This window comes from Meleagris gallopavo, chromosome 1 (assembly GCF_000146605.3).
Source record: "Meleagris gallopavo isolate NT-WF06-2002-E0010 breed Aviagen turkey brand Nicholas breeding stock chromosome 1, Turkey_5.1, whole genome shotgun sequence".
NCBI lineage: Eukaryota > Metazoa > Chordata > Aves > Galliformes > Phasianidae > Meleagris > Meleagris gallopavo.
Genome location: NC_015011.2, coordinates 36,007,246 through 36,029,158, shown reverse-complemented (window position 1 = coordinate 36,029,158; position 21,913 = coordinate 36,007,246). Strand labels below are relative to the sequence as shown.

The 21,913-nt window shown below is 41.3% G+C and overlaps 1 protein-coding gene and 1 long non-coding RNA gene across 2 annotated transcripts in view; both read right to left on the bottom strand.

The window, feature by feature from the left end:
- LOC109365558 lies at positions 1-1,576 on the bottom strand. The gene is made up of 2 exons (XR_002111251.2): positions 1,441-1,576; positions 1-1,289 (listed from the first exon to the last, which is right to left on the bottom strand). It is a non-coding gene; the product is annotated as an uncharacterized LOC109365558 (long non-coding RNA).
- Positions 1,577-8,399: 6,823 nt separating this feature from the next.
- TPH2 (tryptophan hydroxylase 2) overlaps positions 8,400-21,913 on the bottom strand; it is a 59,661-nt gene continuing 46,147 nt past the window's right edge. The window contains exons 10-11 of the mRNA XM_010708192.2: positions 17,717-17,850; positions 8,400-17,628 (exon numbers count right to left, since the gene is read on the bottom strand). Coding sequence (XP_010706494.1) covers positions 17,454-17,628; positions 17,717-17,850 — 309 coding nt within the window. The 3' untranslated portion in view covers positions 8,400-17,453. The remainder of the gene's footprint in view (positions 17,629-17,716; positions 17,851-21,913) is intronic.

The window sequence follows — 21,913 nt, the reverse complement described above, 5'->3', positions numbered from 1 at the left end:
TTTTTTTCCACCTCACAAACGAGCCGCTGCCAAATAAAGGACAGACAGCATCAGGGAAACCCATCTCAGCTGTTTTCCTCTTCAATTTGCAATTACATCTCCTACCACTTTCTCCCTTAAAAGCTGATCTAGCTCTTCACAAAACTATTTATTGTCATTGCTATGTGGGTTGTTTATCCATGTGATGAAGGACAGACCTGGCAGCCTCCCCTCACAGTCCTTCCAGGCCCCATCTCTCCCTGCATCCCCCCATCGCCCTTTTTCCCCCAGCTTGGCTCAGTGAAGCAACGCTCCCTCCTAGGCCAATCTCCCCTTCACAGCCCATGCCTTCTCAACCACCTCTTATCCAAGGAAGTGGAACCGTACTTTGTGACTCTTAAATTTTTCTGTCTGTGAGGAGGAACATTATGGGCATTCATTACAAAAGTAACAAAGCTCAAGCACAAATAATGCTGCAGCATCTGTTCTAGAGGCCTTAGAGTAAAAGTGTTTCATAAGTCACAGCCCCCAGAGCTGCCAGGTCTGTTTCACTTCAGCTACGGAGCATGAGCAGGACTTAGGAAACATGGAAACTAAGAGTAGATAATCTCATCCAGGTATGAAGAAAAGCAGTTGACTGCAGTATCTTGAAAACCTGCTGACGGGAAGAGGGGCAAGCAAGACCTTCTGCGAGAGAACTGCACAGGAAGGGTGCCACTCTGATGGAGATTAAGCCAAAAGCAGATGGGTGCATTTTGGATACAGGACAGAAGTCAGTGCCAATATCAACACCTCCAATCAGCAGCACTCAGGATACTTGCACAGACCCACTCACACTGCTCTCCATGACAACACAGGTTGGTGCAAGCAGAAAGTGGGACAAGGCAGATGGACAAGTAGCAGCTAGACTGCTTTGCAGGACTGACAGTTACAGCTGTTCCAGATTCAGCAGTAGTGCAACACATGAAGGGCCCTTGAAGGAATTTTCCTGAAGGAGCCAAGCAGATCTTATATTCCCATTTGCTCTGCAGTCACTGGAAGTCTCAGTCCATCACCCAGATGCAGAGGATGCTTGGTGCCTCTAACAGGTTTAGTGCCCAACCACAGCACAACGGGGGGCAGCAGCAGTCAGAGCTCAGGCACAAGCACAGCAGGAGGCAGAGGCCAAATCAAGGAGAGGGAAGCCGTACAAACGTCTCAAGAAAGGTATTTGCAACTAGAGCTGCAATCACTGTACTTCCTCAGGCCCAGAGCTGATGTGCAGTTGGTCTTCCTCCCAGTATCCCAGCCCTGACTGTCAGAAACCTAAGCTAAGAAGTTATATTAAACATATGTAATGCTGTAATGCAATGAAAAAGGAAGCAATGACAGCATAGTAGAAAAGCTCTAGGCTGCAGCAAATGAGAATATGGTCAAATGCAGCAGCCATAGACACGGAAACAAAGGAAAGAATCTGCTCACCCATAGAAGAGCTCAGATATGCAGAAATCTACAGCAAGATACTCTTACCTCCACTACCAACCTTTAAATGAGGTCTGGGATGGGGTGGATCCTGGCTCCACCCCTCCGGTCACTGAGGTGTACTGCATGCACCTGAGCTCCCCTGGGTTGGCCCTGCCTTCCCACCAGGTGCTCAATCACTGGTTCAGCCATAACTTAGCATTTCTGCTACAATGTGCATTCATATCCAAGCACTACAGAATATGTTCACTCTTCACGACTTTCACCATCAGCCCTCTTTGCACTTACCATTTGGTAATCATCATTCATATGCTTCCAAGAATTAAGCCTTCCCCTCAAAATACACATTATGCCTCAACAATGAATTTCAAATCATTTGAGGGTATGTTTTACAAAACGCACAACCTATCAGAGATCACATGTGGCAGAGCATTGGACTTGTAGTGCAGGAATCTAGAGAACAGAATATAACTCAAAAAAAGGCCAAAATCTATATGTAATTCCAATCCATTGAGTGGCAGAAAGAATTGAGGACCCCCAGTCTTCCAAACTATGTAAACTATGTAGAAAGTAGAGAAAACATTTCTATCTTTACAACCAATGTGTTTTATTTTTCATTTTCAACCTTTTCTCTCTTTTTCTTTCTTTCTTTTTCTTTCTCCTCCTTTCTCTCTCCTTTATCTCTCCTTTCTCTCTCCTTTCTCTCTTTTTGATCTTTTTTTTGTGCTTATCCTTTTCAGCATGTCCCAGCACACCTGCCCCTTCCAAACCTTCTGATAAAACACTCAGCAATAAAACAAGTAGCACTGACATTGAGTGAAGCCAAGGAGTGTGAAGTTGGCATTTCACTGAGATGAATGGGGTGGAAAGGTTCATGCTATTCTGTTAAGGCTGTCTGCAGGCTCAGACAGACAACATTACATTAATTAGACTGTGAGGAGGTTTTCTTGGCAAACAAAATGGTTAGAAATCCACTTGTTTTAACAGAAGCTTAGATTTGGTGCTCCATGACTCTGTCACAACAGCCTTGTTAACACATCAAATAGCCTGATACCTGGACAAGAGGAAGTTATTTTACATACAATTACAGAGAAGAACTGCAGCCTCTCTCTAAGTAAAGGAACTTTTCTGGACAGATCTGATCCATGCTCTTGTTTTTACAGTTAGTATTCTTTTAAGAGTAGTTCTAGTCTGAGAATTATCTTAGCAGGATAAGACAGCAGATTTAAAGACATTAATTTAGGTTCCTGCTGTACCTCTTGTGGGAAGTCACTCAAAGCAGTGGTTGCTAAGCTAAGGGAGAAAAGGTAAAACTCAGATAACTACATCCTAACAGTCCAGCTTCATTTCGCCCCCTCCAGTTACTAACACACAGAGTCACAGCTCTTGGGAAAGATGGAAGTGCTCAGCAGTGGCTGGGATGTCCCCCACCCAGGTAAGAGGTGCTGGGCTCTCTTTTTTCAGGCAGAAGACCAAAATTATCATATGGTTTTGGTCAGTTCTGCTCCCAATTGGTATTTTGAGGAAGAGGGAGATGGCTTTCCCTGCCTGTACTTTGAATGGAAAGGATCACGCACACCTAATTTTGTGAAATTAGTCCTCCTGATTCCAACTTGATTTTCACTTTCAGAGGACTTGTTCAGGGAAATGTCAGACTTAGGCAGACACCTAGCCCCGACAAAGGCACTTGTGGATGTTTCCTGAGATTTAGGCATAAGTGAATGCCAGAGTGTAAGCAGGAAAGGAGCTGGCAATTTCCATGCTTTTGAACTTAGCTTTCTACACTTAGTCTAAATTTTAGAACCTGTTTTTGTACCTAACAACTAATTCAGGGAAAGACCTGTTAAAGCTATGATACTATCCTCCCAATTGGCTACTGCTTTAATTAAATCTTACAAGGACAGAAAACTGACAGCCTGACATCATCTCTGATGTTGATGCACGTGACAATAACATCACCGCTCCACCCCATAGTGAGATTGATAATCTGATTCAGTGCCTAGTAAATGTCAGAGAACAGACAAGAATATGAGGGTAGAAAATGAAAATGTTACTGGGAGAAGCAATCATGGAGTATTGTAAACAACTTCTGGATACAAGGAGCATCATTTAGTTTGCAACCAGAAGGTCTAGTTAGATGCCCAGCCCACACCTGATCATCCCATACCTGCAATAGCTGGCATGGAGTCTTTCAACTCCAGCTGGTCGAGAGCTTTCAGAATTGCTGTCCTTTCCATTTATTACTTCCTGATTGTTCTGTTTATAATGCCCTCTCCCAGGGAGCCCATTGGAGCACCCCAGAGAGCAGAATCACCAAATGCAGCTGTTGTACTGTGGAAGCTCCTACTGAAAGTACATGCCCTGGCCACTCAAGGATCTCAAGGCAAGCTATTAGTTTTCACCTGTAATTATCAAAATGGTTTGGTGTCTATCAAAGAGACACTTCTCTCCCCAAGTGATCAGATTGTCACGGTGGCACTCAGCAAATGCGCTCATGCTGTCACCTGGCCAATTTAAGTAGGTCTTTCTTAAGTGGTTTTGCTAAAGAGGGCTCCAAGCTTGGAGATACATTTCTTAGCTTTAACAGGAAAATAAAATTCCCTGGAACTTCTTAACTTTTGCAAGTACCACACAAAATCCAATAAAAATTTTGTAGTGATGATGGCTGTGATAAAGAGGTAGTATGCAATCAGTATCTGTGAATGAGATCATTCTTTGTCTACATTTTGCTTCCCAGTACTGACTTTGTAAACTAAAAGTATGCTATAGGAGTATGCATCCAGATAGGGAAAAAGGAGGGAATGTATCCTTCTGGAAAACTTTAAGGAGAGTGGGGGATGAAGGGAATATCAGTCTTTGGTGGAAATAAATGAATAGCAACAAAGACTTGCACTGGCAAAGAGATTTTACATTTCAGAGTGCGACAAGGGAGAGCTCCATGTTTTCACTAATAAAAGAATTCCTTACCTACTATTTCCAAAATATCCACTACAGTGCGGAACAATCAACCCTGTAACAACAACAACAAAAAAGCCTAAACTTAATTTGTTTCATTTTTCCTTTGGAAAACATGACACACCATCTTAGCTTGAGATTCCTTTTTCCTACAACTCTCTACCTGATTTACATTCACATGCCAATATACCTGCTATCAAATTTGCTCGCACCATCTCCTTGTAGACCCCAAGAGCTAGCAAAGCAAGTTAATGCTGGTTGTTTAATGCCATGAGAAGAAGAATTAAAAGCTGTTCTCCCGGCATCAAATTAACCTCTAGCTTGTTTGAATATAAAGTATGTAGCAAGGGATGCATCCCTTGATCCTTATCAGCAGAGTGAAAATGTGCTCACGTGTACACAGATTGAAATAAGCATGAATTTACATACAAAATTGTGAAAAATACAATCCTGTGTGGAAGAACAGGCTGTATAGGGAATAAAGCACATATACTATCCACAGGCAATTACTTGTTCTGTAGGAATGGTCACGTTTGTTCTATGTGATGGATGAACATCAGATTAACTGACTGCATTTCAACAATAATTTCAGAACAGATCCTTGAGAACAGTCAAGTCTCAGACAATGAAGTCAAAGAAACAGAAGATATGACCTTACTGATAACTTTCTCCATTTTTACCCCATCCACTAAACCACATCTTTGGTGCATATTCTACTTTTTACCTCCCCCAGAAGTTCAAGAGAACAAGGTACCATGTGTGACTCTCCAGAAGCAATCCTAACCCAAGAGACTTCCATCACCCTCATAGCAGGGCAAAGTGCCCTAGTCTTTGAACTTTGGACTTTGACACCTAAAACACAAAGAAAATTCTTCTGATCTTTGTTCACAGGATCTTCTTTGGATTTTCACAGGACTTCTTTGCTGAGTAGTAGGAGCTGTCAGATTCTGGCTTTGAAGCTGCAGAGATAGACTGTGCACCTCACTATGAGATCTGATAGAAATAAACTTACAAACTACACAATCCTCAAACTGCTGGCTTCTTTTGCAAAACTGCATTCCTCCAAACTGCATAAGGAGGACAAAATGTATTTTCTGTTTTGCTTCCAACCATTCGTGGGAGATCAGAAGAGATCCCACTCTGTCAGGAACAGAGCTTACTGACTAATGATCAGTGATAGATATCTCAAGTAAAAGCACGGAAAATGCTTCAAAGAAGAAAACAGTAGACAGAGTGCTGTGGATCCTATCACAAAAATTAGATGAAATTTACATTATGTTACATTGGTTTAGAAAGAGATGGTGAAGGTTCTGGTGGCACCATTATTAGAATGTACTAGCAGCATTTGTGAAATGCCCCAGTCTTGATGTTACCAAATGGCTGAGACTGGAGTGGACATCTGAAGATTGCCCAATCCCAGCCCACAGCAGCACCTGCTCAATGGGGGTCAGTGAGTGCATGGAAGTTCACAAGGGAAGATAGAAGAGGGAAGGACTCGTGTCACCCTGCACTTCTGCACCTTCCATGAGGCTCAGACCCCGCACTCCTTCCCCCTGCCTCACCAGAGCAGAAACTAGCATCACTCCTTTGCTCAGGTATGGCTGAGTTTGACAATTCATGATGGTTTTGTAATACCAAAGTACAGCACTACCTCCTCACACTCCTGCACACCCTTCAGCCCAAAGTCTCACTTGGGCAAATATTTTCCTGGCCTTGTCCCAGGAACGCGCTCCAGGTTACCCCTCTGTGCAAATGGGAACACAAATGGCCCATTGTTGCCAGTAGGTTCCCTGGGTTAACAACCCCTTTTTATATAATAGCTTTAATTTTTTTCAGGATTATAAAAACAATGCCTGTCTCCTTATCTATTGAAGTTCCAATCCAGCCCCTCATCACCATATTTTCTGTGCTGTAATTATAACATTATTAATGGCTATCCATCCGCTGTGAAGTAAAATGATCTTGACTACACCAGTTAATCAATACTTGGACAAATGAACTGAGCTTTTCCCTGGGCTAGGACAAGTAATTGCAATTATGAGATGTGATCAGCTGGTGAACTACAGTTACTAATACATCCATCTGGCAGAGAAGTGAAGTTTTAAATATCCATCAAAAGAGTGTTGTTTCACAGAGACAGTATTTCTTTAAGTCTAGTTAAGCACTTGTCTGAAACCATTAGCTATAGCTAATCAGTTGTCATCCATCTGAGGAATGACAAGCGAGAGTCTAACGGGCTAAATATTGCAGTCTCTTGCTGGCACCACTGTCCATCTGTCCACAAAGCACTGAGCAGAAGGCTCTACATCCACAACAAGGTCACAGTGCATCAGAGGGAAAACGTCAGAAGTCAGGGTGGATGCAGACCTAAGAAAACAGAAATTTCCTACAAGTCTTGGACACTTTGAGGCATCTGGTAGGCAATATGGGTTAGTTATGTAATGTTTGCTCTGCTTTCTGCATGAGAACCACACGTGCAGCTTTGCAGAACCCTGGGCAGCAGTCACAATGTAGGAGAACGTGGAGAAATCTGCCCTGAACATAATCTCCTGTTAATTTACACATATATACATACACACACTGAAAAATAAAAGTTCAGTTCTATCATCTGAGGAGCCAGAGGATTAATTAGGGGAAATGGCTATTTAAACACAGAAGGGAAGGAGGGCAATAAAATAAATATCAGTTTGATTGTTTGCTTTAATCTTTAAAAAAAAATAGATGTTAGGGCTTGGGGCATTACAGATCCCTGTGCTGGGAAATGTCCAACAGCGAAGGATGTGTTAGGGAGGAATAATTGCATGCACCAGTACAGGTTGAGCTGCTGGAGAGGAGCTCTGCAGAGAGGGACCTGGGCGTCCTGGTGGATGACAGGTTGGCCATGAGCCAGCAGTGTGCCCTCGTGGCCAACAAGGCCAATGGCATTCTGGGGTGCATTAAGAAAAGCGTGTCCAGCAGGTCGAGGGAGGTGATCCTCCCCCTCTACTCTGCCCTGGTAAGGCCTCATCTGGAGTACTGTGTCCAGTTCTGGGCTCCCCAGTACAAAAAAGACAGGGATCTCTTGGAAAGAGTCCAGCGGAGGGCCACAAAGATGGTGAAGGGCCTGGAGCATCTCCCCTATGAAGAAAGGCTAAGTGAACTGGGTCTGTTTAGCCTTGAGAAAAGACGACTGAGAGGGGACCTGATCCAGGTTTATAAATATCTGAGGTGTGGCGGCCATAGTGGTGAGGCCAGTCTCTTTTCAGTGGTACGTGGAGACAGGACGAGGGGAAACGGACATAAGCTGCAGCATAGGAAGTTTCGCACAAATGTGCGTAAGAACTTCTTTACAGTGAGGGTGACGGAGCACTGGAACAGGCTGCCCAGGGAGGTTGTGGAGTCTCCTTCTCTGGAGATATTCAAGTCTCGCCTGGACACCTACTTGTGCGACCTGGTGTAGGGAGCCTGCTTTGGTAGGGGAGTTGGACTCGATGATCTCTGGAGGTCCCTTCCAACCCCTACGATTCTGTGATTCTGTGATTCTGTGATGTGTGCAAGCTGTTTGCGCTTTGGCAAATGTGTGAAAGTAGGTGTACTGTCTGTCATCTCATCACAAAACATTTTTCAGAAATCGGCAAGCAATAAAGATCCTTTCTGCAGTAGCAAAGATGAAGTCATATTCTGAAAGAGAAACATGAGTCACCTTTCACCATGCTGTAGTGCCCCAGGCAACTGAAAATAAGGCTGCTAGAAGGCGCACCACAAGGAAAGAAAGCTGTCTGAGACAACTTCTGGGACTGATAATCCAGGGAGGCTGAATGAGGAGCAGTTATAGAATCACAGCACAATAGAATGGCTTGGGTTGGAAGGGAACTCCAAGATCATCTAGTTCCAACCTCTTGCCATGGGTAGTATTGCCAACCACTAGATCAGGCTGCCCAAAAATCCAACAAGCCTGGCCTTGAATGCCTCCAGCGATGAGGCATCCACATCTTCTCTGGGCAACCTGTGCCAATGCCTTACCATTCTCTGAGTGAAGAATTTCTTCCTAACATCTAACCTAAATCTCCCCTCAGTCACCCTCTCAAACTTGGTGGTGCTGGAAACAAGAGGCTTCTTTTAGCACCACTTGCCCACCAACAGAGGGAAAACTTTTTTTTTTTTTCCCATCTCCAGTTTGTGGTTTCTTTTCCTTTTTCTATGCCCAGAAATGTAAGGGAAACCAGAGAAGTCTACTGTAAGCTCCCCAGTGGCAGAAATGGCTTTGTGTAAATTCAGCCCAGAGTGACTTTAAGGCTGCCATGGGTCCATCATGATCTCTTCTTCTTAGCTCAAAGAGTTACCTAACTGGCTGCAAAGGGTCATCACAGCACAGAAGCTCTTTGGGAAATTCTTCCTTCTTTTCAAGACATATGATTTATTCCAGAGCTTAATAAAATGGCAGTTTCGAGCCAATGCCCAGACCTGGAATTTGCTGCAGTCAGAAGGATGTGGTGTGAGATTCATCAAATCGAATGGAGTCACCTAACAATGCAGTTTGTTACATACACACTAAATACCCAAGGTTAACTTTACCAAGGAAAGCTCTCACAGCTTATACTTCAAGAGTTCCCCCTTGGGTCACCAGGAACAATGTGCAAATTGGCTGCGATGAAATTCAAGCTATGGTTGTGATTGGTGCCATCCCCAGATAGATGGGCACCTCTGATGCCCACCACAGAGAGAATCCCCTGCTTCAGCACCTACAATGATTGCTGCCATTGTATTTAAATATCTCTCAGGCTAGAAGCATTTTTGAGCAACAACTTCATCCTCATTGTTTATGGTGGGCACTAGGGCTAGACTCAGATACTCACACGAACTATCAGTCTCATCACTATGGGGCTGCAACAGGTAATTGCCACCACTGACTTCTATCTTTTGCGTATTTTATCTATGTAATTTGAAATAAGACTCCTAAACCCTAAGCCATGCAGACTGTTGCCCTTATTAATAGCTTTCATCACTATCTTTATAGCTATCTCCTTCTTCTGTTCAATCCACTGAATTTTAAAAGCTCTACTGAATTTATACAGTATATGCTTCGGGAAAGGCACTTTACAATATATTTTTTCCAGAATCTCTTGGGAAATAGCCCTGATGAGCTCTAATGCATCATAAATAGTCAATATTAACAAGTGACTAATTACACTCTTCTGGGAAGATGCTCCAAGATTTTCCTTCATTCAAACACTGATCATACCAGCAAGAAATATATGCAGCCAGGGCAGGCTCACAAACATTTCCAGATTTAAAACTGGAACTCCTTATAGAGCAAGTGATTTCTGTTCAAAATAAAACTGGGGTTAAAGGCAGAAAAATGTCATCCTGTCTTGTAAAGCAGTTTAGCACATTCACCAAATGCCTCTGGGAGAGACGTCCCGTTTTTACCAGAGCTTTATGTGGCCAATTCAGCTGTAACAGTTCTGGCCACTTTACTATTGACAATTTGATGAGGAAACTCAAACAGGAAATGTTTTGTGATTTCCTTTCACAAACCTGAATGGAGAAAACATTAAATAGAAATTGAAAACTGAGTTCCATTGGCAGTTTTTCCTTTGCACCTATTTTCCCAGGAAATTTAACTTCATTTCTAGACAAGAGTTCCAATAAACCATTGGAAAGAAAACACTTGCCTCATTTCCCCTCCCTCCAGCCTTAAACAGCCAGGATTTTTACCATTATTTTTATTCCTTCCAGATACTGCAGCCTTGCCTGCTTGTAAGATGTAAGAGGTAGACAGATAATTGTACTATTTCACTAGTAAACAGGGAACTGAATATGAAACTGAGCTCAGAATTGGAAATGCTGTCAGAGTGTTGGTGAATCACCGTATGAAACAAATTGTTCACTTTCTGTTCAGTCCATTAGCTACAAGGATGGAAAGAATTGCTCTCACAGTGCATAATGCTGCAATTTCCTACATTCACTTAGCACTTCCCCTTTCCCTTCTGCAAATCAGAAACATTACATTGGAGGTTTAATTCCCTCCCTCTGACCAGGTTTTCATTCCCAACTCAGGCAAGCCAAGCTATTGCTCCAACAGCTTTTACATCGCATTCATGAACACAGTGCTCTTCCTCTCCTTTGGAAATAAGGTAATGACAAGAAAACACAGAATTACACAGGACTCTGTGCCTATTCAGCTGCAAAGAGTCCTAATTTTGCTTCTCTGGAGCTATTTGAGAAACGGTGTATCAAAACTGAATTCATAGGAATGCCACATCCTCAGTATGCCTGATTGTGTGCTCAGATTGTGGTGAGAAAATCAATACTTGCTGACAGTTACCACATGCTTGCTCATGCCCTTTCCTCATGTTTTTAAGTCTGTGGGATCTGTTGATGTTTTTAATAGTCCCCAAGTATTAGGCTTGCTAAGCAAGGAATTTAAAGGCATGCTGGCTCTGAAACAGGCCGTATTGCTACAGCTGAGAGCCCTGTGCATGCTGCAGGGCTGTACTCCAGCAGTGGGGCAGGAAGAACTGTATCCTACTGCACCATATACATCCTGAGATCTTCAATAGGCTCCCACCTCTGCATGTCAGTGTGCTACGGGGAAATTGCCCCGGGTGAGCCCACAAGCAAACATGCACATCAGGTCAGCTGCACTTTGGCTGTTACTGAGCTCAGAAAGGAGGGGGCTGTGCTGGATGGCTGAGAATGGCCGAGTACATGCAGTGGCCTGCAGCAGGAAGGGTCTGCAAAGGTTGACTGCATCATCTCTGTGTGGTCCATACAGGGATGGCACTGGTGGGCCTCCATTATGCCTCTTCTCAAGCCAAAGCCAGATACTTGCAGGAAAAATATAGAACGAGAGCTATGAATTTTTTTTTTTCTGCTTTTCTACCTCTATTACCTTTCCTGCACATATGTCAGCATATATTAATTCATCCCACCACACAAACACCCCCAGACAAATCCTGAGGAGGTGCTCTGTAAAAGCAAGTCACAGAAGGCAGATGAACGCTGGGGTGTTGTTTGTTTTTTTTTTTGAGGCCACAGAGACAGGAGTAGGAGCTCTTTTCTGGGGCTCAGATGGCTTCTTAACTCCTGCCCCCAGCAATGAGCATGGACCTGAGGAGTCCTCCCTTGGCTGCACTCACTGTGCTGCCTGGCACTGGCGGGAAGCAATGAGCGCTCAGAAAAGATCAGGCCCTGATGCCTCTGCATCTTCTATGCACTGCATTCCTACTCTGGAGATAACATTGCAAATGAGGCTTTTAAAAAATACCTGCAAATGAAATAAGAAACAGGCCTTGCATGCCTGACTGGCAGCTCTACCTCCTGCGCTTGCAGACACAGATATATCTCTGAAAACAGATGCTGGGCTGAGACCTGGGAGTAAAATGTAGCCTTTTAATCCAGCAACTATGAAATCTATTTTGAGCTAGGTCTAATTAAACTGACGGGCACTGGCAGCACGACGTCTCTTGGAACATGTGCTGTTTTTGCAGCAGTGGAGATTTTTGACTCCCTGGTCCCCATCTGATGTGAGACGCCTGCTTTTTCTTAACTTTACTCATGATCATCTATCAAGGGTAATCAGCAAAAGGGAATTCAACCAAACTGAGCCTCCCAGCAAACTCTTCTAGAGTAGCAAGTCCACTGTGTGGATAGCCTCAAACTCATGTACTGTTAACTGGTCTTGTTAGCAACTCTGACGTCAGCAATTCTAAGAGAGAGGGATAGTGAAGGAGGGTAATATTTAGGTGTACCCATCAGTTGTCAACTCCTGAGAAACAACAGCATCACGTCTTCAGCATTACTCTACTTCCTTGAAAAATGGCAAGAGTCAGTACGGAGTTTGGTGGCACCAAAGAATAGGCAGGAGGTGCTGGCCACATCAACCATTCCATAATTTTTATATCTCTTTAGAATCCTCATGGAAAAATAAAATGGTAGCACAATTCCAAAGGTGTTTTATAAAAGAAACAGAAAACAGAATTGATTTCATAGGAAATAAAAGTGATTTGATTTGTGCCATGCTGGTCTCAAATCACCCACTTTGTCTCCTACAGGGAAGCCAGGCTGTTTGGCTCTGAAGTGCTTCATTGTTGCTCTGTTATTTTGTTATCAGAATTGTATTCACGCTGGATGTCACGTAAAAGCTGGCAAGGTAGGTGTCATGCAGTTCATATTCCAGGCCATGTGTCAGTTTAACAAGGACTGAAATCGACCTCCTGCTGCTTTGCAAACTCTTTTCCTCCAAAGGTGGAGTATAACAACAGCAGCTTCTTCTCTATTATCTTTCTGGACATTTGAAATTTATGATTTCTTTAAAAAGAAGTCCATCTAAATACTCATTCACCCACCTGCATTTTTAAAGCATGTGACTACATAACCCATTTCACATTTACGCCACCTGAACAGTCCACCCTGAGCCAAATCCCAATAAGTTGTCAGCACCTATTTTTTAGTTCATGCTAACATCTCAACTGTTGGCATAAAAACATGAATTCCTATTGTAAGGTGTTAAAGGAGCTTTTAAAACTAAACTTCGTTGTTGCAAAATGTTCTGAACGGACAACACATTGTGAAAAAACTCCAAAGATTAAGTGGCATTGATACAAAAAAATACTGCCATTATACGGCAATACTGGAATTATTCTTTTTTCAATTTATTAGGAAATATGATAATGGCTCTTAATGAGATAGAAGGGAACCTGCTATATTTCTAAAAAGGCACAGACCATCCTGCTGAAACAAGAATGTAAGTTACCAGGTTGGTGCAGAATGCTGATTTCCTTAATTAAGGAGCACTGCACCCACCCTTACCCAGTCCTTAAAATGCCACTGCGTGAACAGCAGCAGGTCCCAACTTCCCCAGTCAGCTACATCAGGGGATTGAACCAAAGCTCCCTGATGGACCACACCAGTGGGCTTTTTTTCCTTGGAAATCTGTGGGCACAGTCTTCCTAACAGCCCAAACACAAGTACAGCTAGGGCGAAATAGGCATTTCTTTTTTTGCTTATAAAATTGGACACCTTTAAACCTTACTTACAAAAAGGACAAATGGTGGTTGCTGATAATCTATCTTCTCCTCTAGGTAGCCATAAGAAGCAGGCAACTCGCTCACAGTGCTCTCTCAAGTGGCCTATGAACTAATATTCAGCAGCACAGTCACCACTGGAGACTTCACTCAGACTATGGATCCTATTTGTTCCCTGAGGGAAGATGGAAGGACGAAGAACCACTTCAGAGTGGGTCTAAGATGGAAAGAACATGCAGGGGTCCAAATGCTGCTGAGAGGCTCCACAGTGATGGTTTACGACCATTACTGTTGTTGAGAGTCATGTGGAGCCTTTCAATGAGCAGCCTGAACCCTTTTCCAGGCAGCTGCTGTAAGGGACTTCAAGACGCCATGCAGCTTGTTCCCTGATCTCAAAGCAGGACCAGCTGTGCCAATAGCAGTCCTGAGAGAGAGTTGTCTAAACTATTCTCTTTAAAAAATGACAGGTGTCCTGCTGTCTCCCTAGGCAATGTGTCCTCCAGGTTCCACTGCCCCCGCCGTTAAAGAACTTAATGCTCCTGTCCTGCAATTTATGTCCATTAGTTCTACAGGCTAGAGAAGTTTTTCCCTTTTATTTTGCAGCTACTTCTACGCGTTTGAAAAAGGTGATGATGTCTCCCCTCAGTCTCCTCTACTCAAAACGAAACTATCTTAGCTTCCAAGCTCATCACAGAGACACCAGGCTGCTGCTGGTGGTGATGGCTCTCAGAAGCTGCTGACTTGGCTGGATTTGTACCAGCAGCCCGTAGGAGAAAGCCTTCACCAGCTTTGGCTCACAGAGCCAGGCCGTCCTCTCAGACGTGAAATCTTCTATAATCCATTACAGAATGACATTAAATACACATTTCAGTACAGCATGTTTCTGGAGTTTTCTCCATGACTTTAGGAAATCGTTACAAGAAGAAAGGAGGACATTCTATGTCAAGAAAGTGTACTGAAGGCCTAAACTTAAAGCAGGCTTGCTTCTAAACAGATCTTGAAGCATAGAGAGAAAAACACAACAGAAAACACAATATATTGTGTTAACACCTTTCCCTCTCCATTCCCTCCACCAAATAAATGAAATGAAACGCATGAACCATGTCTTTGCTTGCAAATGAAACTTGGTATTTGTATTTGCTGCAATGTCTCAGAATGCTGTTTTTCATTTTAGACTTTGCATGGTAGTAAACACTGCAATGCTTTACATTCATTAAGCTCAGGCCCATTTACTCTATGCAGGCAAAGCAAGAACATATATCTTGGACCCATAAAGCATTAGTTCAGAATTACACAGGAAATAAATGAGCCTAAGCAAGAAGTCCAATTTCCAGAGTCCAGCTCACTAAAGTTAAACAAGCACCTCAGATAAATATGGTCTATTTTAAATGAAACGTTAGTGTAATTTGATAACTGTCAATAATTCCCTCATTATGCCTAAATGAGCTTGTCATCCAAGGAGATTGCTGCATGGCTGATCTTAATTTGCTAATAAAAACTGCAGAGAAGGATGTCAGCTAAGCTGGAACTATTTGATTCATAAAAGTGCAATAGTGCACTTTTTAAAGCCTTCTTTCCAATTCACGACTGCTGACTGGCTGAAGCCCAAAGCAAGTTTGCCCTGTAGCCTCTAAGAACACAGCTTTTCCATGTAAGAACAATGAGCAATTGTCTCTCTAAATCACTATTATTCCTCAGCTCATTATATTTAATTTATTTTTAATCATGTTGTATAATAGAAATAAAATCATTGGATTAAGCATATATCTAGCAGCAGGAGCCCATTATCCTTTGACAATGTTCTGTTTCATTGACATTATATCTTCATTGTAGACAGTTTCCTTGCCATCATTAGTCCTAAAATGACTATTGGATTTCAAGGGTTTCTCCCTAATCCATAATAAGATTTACTTGTTAACAGTACAAAACAAAACAAAGATATGCTTCTGTTGTTTTACTTCTGTGCAATCCTTATTTTAGGCAGCTCACACAAGTCAAAAATAAATCCAGATATTTTAAGTATTTAAAGCTTTCCTGTATAATTTTGATTCAAAGGAAAAACTCAATAATTTTGCAAACTCTTTATCTCTTAACTCATTGTGCCTTTATTTCACTTAAGCAAGCAACAATACTTTGTCAGGTCTTGAACTAAGAACTACTATTCCTTGTGCAATGATTTTCCAGATCATTTAAAGTAAATATCAGTTCAGTCCATTTTCTCCAAAAAGGGCTACAAGGGGTTCATCAGATTCCATCCAAAGAAAGAGGAAGAAACTTCTATGCCAAGCCTGCTGGTGACTCCTCTACGATAAGTGCTAGTTAATGGAGTCAGCACTAATGTCAGGAAGTTAAAAAACTCCTCCAGCATGCTGATCCCCATGGGATAATTCAACAGCTCTTCATTTGTACCAGTGGCAGTCACGGTTAGATCTAAAACTAGATTTTTCCACACCCTATTAACAGCAGCATTAGAATGCAGCGGGGACCATCCAGAGAATAGAGCGCTTTCTGTTATCTTGTAGTTATCTTTGAGGAGGTGGCAGATTTCCCTATGAAAATTATCCTTATAGATTGCCTCTTATTTAAGGATGTGCTGATACTATCAAGTGGTGCTCTCTTCATGCTGAAATTGCTAGTGACACTTAAAGAGTATCTGCATGAGTCTCTCAGCTGAGAGAACAGGTTCAATAGATATCTATTTTCCACGTAAGTAGACAAGCCATGAACTTTCACCTGTACTGACATGATCTGCATAAGCCACGCAGTTTCCATTACAAGCGGTCCACACAATATGGTCAACTCTCCATTATTCTGGCTAATAGGAGAACGGAATAACTCAGATAAAGGAAAGACATGCATAATTATTGCTTCCAGATAAGAGCCAGCTCAAATATTTCCACACTGCTCCCCAGGCAGAGCTTGTACTTCTGTCAGAACTTGCTAACATAGAGTTCATTAACTCAGGCATTACCTGCATCCATCTGTACAAGCTAGGCAGCTTAGGTGTCTGTATGATTTAAGCACTCCACAAGTAATCTACTAACTGATAATTGTCCTGACTATAATTAAATAACAACTTCCATATTCACCTTTTCATATCTACTGATACTGATATGATGTAGACTCAGCCATGCATGCCCATGTCAAGGTTGAACGTGGCATAATGAGGAAAGGCAAATTATGCATGAAATGCAAGAGGACTATATTCAAAGAATGAGGGAATGCAGAAGGCACAGAGTGATGTAGAATGGCTTTATATTCACATCTAACAACCTGGAATTAACAAAGGTGTTTCCACTCTCGTTTCCAGATAATCCCTGCAGTGGAAGTATGCTCAGGATTGTCACAGACAATACATGTATGGAACTATCACTACCTCTATGCATGAATTGTCAGAGGTTTTATTTTTATTATTATTACTCTTGTTGTTTTGCAATTACTTAGCCACATCGAACATTTGTCAGTAGTGTTTTTTCATAATCCTCACAGACCTTTTAGTACCAATATGTAGCCTTCCCGGTCTCTGCATTGGTATATACATAAACTATATTGTTCAGTCACAAGAGACATTCAGTTCTGTTACAAATATATGGGCAAAACACCGTCATCACCACCAAATACAGATTCTCTTACAGGGAAAATGGAAAATGTTGCAAATATTTTTTTTTCTGGATTCTGACAGTTGGAAAGGGATTACACAGAAATAATCTCAGACTTAAAGAAACCAGGAACACCATTTCTTATACATCAAAGTGAATCATCTTAAAGAAACAAACTCATTGCTAGGCAAGCTTTTACTGGTATACTTGTACATGACATTGTGTTGAGGAATTGCTGGTTATATGCTGCCACACTCCATAGAGAATTTATGAATTTGCATTGCCTTGTTTTGTCTGCACTTAACAATTAGACAAAGCTACACAATGACGCAAGCCACAGGCCAAGCTCAGAAGAGCAAACTGATGAGTTTTAAAAGTTAGCCATGTCATGTGATGTCACTAGAATAGCTACAGAATAAGCAGCTGACAACAAATCACAGTGTGACATATATCAAATCCCTAAATATCTGTTCATTTTGCTTAATGCATCACATACAGTGTTTAGATCACTGCGGAGGTCCTGGACGACATTTTCTATACTCCTGGTATCCTTCAGAATCTCAATGCTTTGTGTATATGGATTGAAATACACAGAGAAGGGACGATTGATCGATTTAGCAAAGTCCCTGAAAGAAAAAAGAAAATTAACACCTTCTTTTTTGTCTACCACTGAAGAAAAGAAATTAGATTTTAGAGTCAAGGGAAATAGTTTACCTCATCTTTTCTTTGGCCTCTTCAAAACTTTCTGAAACAAAGTAAGCTTCCTGAAAAGTGGTGATAAGGCATTCTTGCAAACAGGTTGTCTTCGGATCAAATGTTTTCACCTTGGCCTTGTCAGAAAGAGCATGCTGCAAAATAAACCACTAGCTCTGTTAAACTGTATTTTGATACTGCTTTGTATCTATAAAACAGTTTACATATTCAAATTACGTATTTGTATCACTGCTGTATTTCTTCAGTCATTTGGTAGCCTCCCTTGTTCTACAAAGAGTAATCTCACAGTGTGAACAGAATAAATAATTTGTTACTTAGAAAATACTTTTTTTGTGAGTCATTTTTTCACCTAACTAATAAAATACTAAAGAGCAGATTAGAAATCTACCTGCTGTGTAGGCATAAATCTTCAGATGGAAATGAGAAAGTCATAAAAAAAACACTGCTGGAAAATTATCTACAGCTATAAACATGTATGTCCACAAATGTCAATTAACAGGCAGAACTGATCATCAACTTGGTAGGTGAACTGAGTCTGACCAAATCACTCACATAACCTTTGCATTACATTTTCAGACCAAATTCACATATTACTTTCCTGACAGCGAGTTTAAGAGTGAAACTATATATCTGAAAACCCATTAAATACTGCTTGTGTATTATGTGCTGATGAAATGCATTGCCCTTCCACCACATACACGAGTTATGATCATCATTTTAATACTGTAAGGGAAAAAGAGACAAAAATACAGGCAGAGATAGGTACAGAGCAGACAGTAGACAGATGAGACATCAAATTATGCTGCTCAAATAAGAGGTTACAGATTCGCCTCTCTCTTTACACTACTGGCAAAAGTCACTGGCAAGATTTCAAAAACAGAGGTTTCACAACTGAAAATCTGGAATTGAGACATTTTACAACAAAATTTATTTCTACCTCTTCTTTCCCCGTGGATACTTGTGGTTAGTTTTTGGGCCTACTTTAACTCTTAGAGCACATGTATTTTCATCCTCAGTGCCCTGTACAGAAACACAAGGTGAGGAAGGAAAGCTTATGTAGGTCAACTTTCTTTAGTCCCCTAGTATCTATCCACAGGGGAAATACGCACGAAAAGCACTGAGAAATGACATGGAGAGACCAGATCCCTGAAGCATAAAGGAGCCTCTTATTTCTTTATTATATTTCTGCATAGACATTCCTTACAGCTGAATAAGGTATTAACCATACTGTTTACTTGAGTTCTTCTTGCTTATGCACATTCCTAAATCCCTGTGAAAGGTTCTGAAAATATCACACTACTTAGTTCTCAACCTGCTGCTGCCAAATAACAGGACATAAAATTGGAACAAGAACCTCTTCCTCCTACCTTCTCTCTCTCCAAAAATAAATACATGAAAAATTAATGCATGGTATCTTAAAATGGCTGGGAATTAACCTTCTTTAGAACATGTATCATTTCCTTCTCACAAAGTTTGCTGTTTCTAGTCATTATCAGTTACACAGATATGAAAACAAAAATCTAAAATGGACTATCTTGACCAGCACCTTCTTCTAAACGGATTGCAGGAACAGCCTCACCTTATTAGTCTGTTTAAATCCCTACTGTCTCTGTCTTCAGGCAGAGCCATGCTGTGGTTGAGTGCCTGTAAGTTTAGGCATCTACCTCTTTCCACTGAATGGAATTTGTCTTGACTGGGAATTATAATGGCCTTCCTGAGTTCAACTCCTTTCAAGGTGCCTCTTTACCTTCAGGTGGGACCTGATGCCTCAAATATATAAAGGACAAAGTTTTAAAATTCTGAATGGGTTGAGTGAAGTCCTGTGCAAGAAATTAAGAGTACTACTGGCCAAGCTTTCTTAGGAACTGAACTAGTAGGTGACCACTTCTGGTATATGGATTCTTTCCTGTACCATGACAGCTTCAACAAAAAGGGTGACAGTGTTCTGGTTAGGTTGTGGTTGGACTTGATGGTCTTTAAGGTCTTTTCCAACCTGAGCTGTTCTATGATTCTATGACTATCTTCTCCTCACTAATGATATCTGCTGAGGCATATACACTCCTTGGACAGAAATAGAGGATCAAAGCCGTCAAAGGTGAGAAAAGATTCAGCAACATCACTGACAGCTGCACCAGACACTGAACTCCTAATTATATAAAGGAGGACAGTTTAAAGGGAAGTAAACGCTAATTCTTTATCAGAGTGGATGTCTCCTGAGAAAAAATAACCTGTCTGAGGTTATTCTCCTCAGATCATCTATATGAAATAACTCCTACTTTGTAGATCCCATTTTAGCGTGTGCATGAACAGAGAAGCTGCTTCATAAAGCAAGTGGGATGTGCAGACACCAGGAAACATGCAACTGGGAAAGAGAGAGTAAATTCAGACATGCCTTCCAAGTTAGCTGACATCTGATTAATTATTCTTCATAGCTGTTTGTGAATGAAGTGTCTAGATTCTGCTGAATTTCCAACTGAGATCTCTTCTAAGATATGGCTTTCTTGCTCTTGGATCAGGTAGGCATTGTCACGATGACCAGAGCAATGGGAAATACCTCCAATATTCTGGACAGTGCTTTGAAACTCTGCAGCCTGGTGTCTGGAAAGTCTACTATTGACTTGATGTAGTGAGACCAGCATTCAACAACTGAGCAGAGGCTGCAGACAACCCATCGAGCAGATCATAAAATGTCTAGCTTGAACTAGGATAGTCAGGACAATGCTGACTCCAAAGCTAAACCAGGCTTTTTTGTTTTTCAAAAATATCACAGTGCTCTGAAACGCTGCTCCTTGGCACTGTCAACATTGTGAAGTACAGAATCTCAACACTTAAGCTTGAATTTGAAAGCTTTTAAGCTCAAACCTGTAGTTTTTTAACAACGCTGTTCACCTGTGTTTTGTTTGGACATTCAGTTCTTCAGTGAATTTAAACACCTGAGTATCTACTATGGATTTATCCTCAGAAATCTCTTACTTTATCCGTTTCCATGGGTGTCACAGATAATGATGAGATGAGAAATAGCTTTCAGTCAGAAAGCATCTCACCACCCTGTAGATTTGTGACAAGTGTCTAAAGGTGCACTCACACAAGTAGCAATGCTTACACTAACACAGATGTTGGTGATTCTCCTTAGGCTTAAGCAACAGGAGTAAGGAGCCAAACAGATTGCAACTATGTCCCAAGAAACACAGCAATATAAAACAATGTAACAGAATTAGACATCTACTTTTCTAGGGAATAAACAGAGCACTATAGAAAAGCCCCTTGTCCCACTGGACCAAAGACAAAAAAAAAAAAAAGATTCATGTACATAACCACAGGCCTCTAGGGTCTAGAATGTTTGAGGTATCTATACAGGAACACAAATTATTGCATAGGACCTCCAGGTGGAGAGCTAGTTAAATATATTGGGGTATCTCAGATAGCACCAGGCATTTTCATGGAGCAACCATTACTGACACGTGTTAAGTGAGTTTTGTCTGTGCTTTCTCCTTTAAGTATTAAAAATGGACTATTAAAAACTTGGAGATTTTCAGTTTCACCAAAAAAAAAAAAAAAAAGAAAGAAGAAGAAAAGAAGAAAGAAAAGGAATAAAAGGAAAAAGAGGAAAAAAGAAAAAAGCTTCAACTACTGAGGGGTAAAGTTGAGTTGAGTTATAAATACTGTACTGTTTGAGGATTACAAGAGGGCAGAACAAGAACACTGGTGAGAAGCTGTCTGTGTGCCAGTACTGATTTTATCACCTTGTTATTCTGTGAGAGAATATAATTTTGGAAAACCTGCTTCTAAATACTATTCTGCATTATTCTGCTTGTGCTTTTCAGCATAGGACACTTCCAGATTTATGATATGATTTCATCAGAGGTTTTTGTTGTTGTTATCAGTATAATTTTATATAATGTTTAGACAAATTAGGAAGAGTCTTTATTTAAAAAAAAAAACACTGTAATGGCCATCTGGGATGGAAATCTCCATCCTCTTAGTCCTCTTCAGTAAACAGAACCAAACCTTGTATTTGAATCTTTCTGGTTATAAAAGCTGACGTTGCCTTCTCTTAACATAAGCCATCATTAAAAGAAAACATTACTGGATATTGTATTCGACTTAAAAATCTGTACAGAAAGATTTGAAGGCCATCCCTCTGGTAAATACAGAAGCATACAATAGGGATATATGACTTAATGTACAGCCAACTGA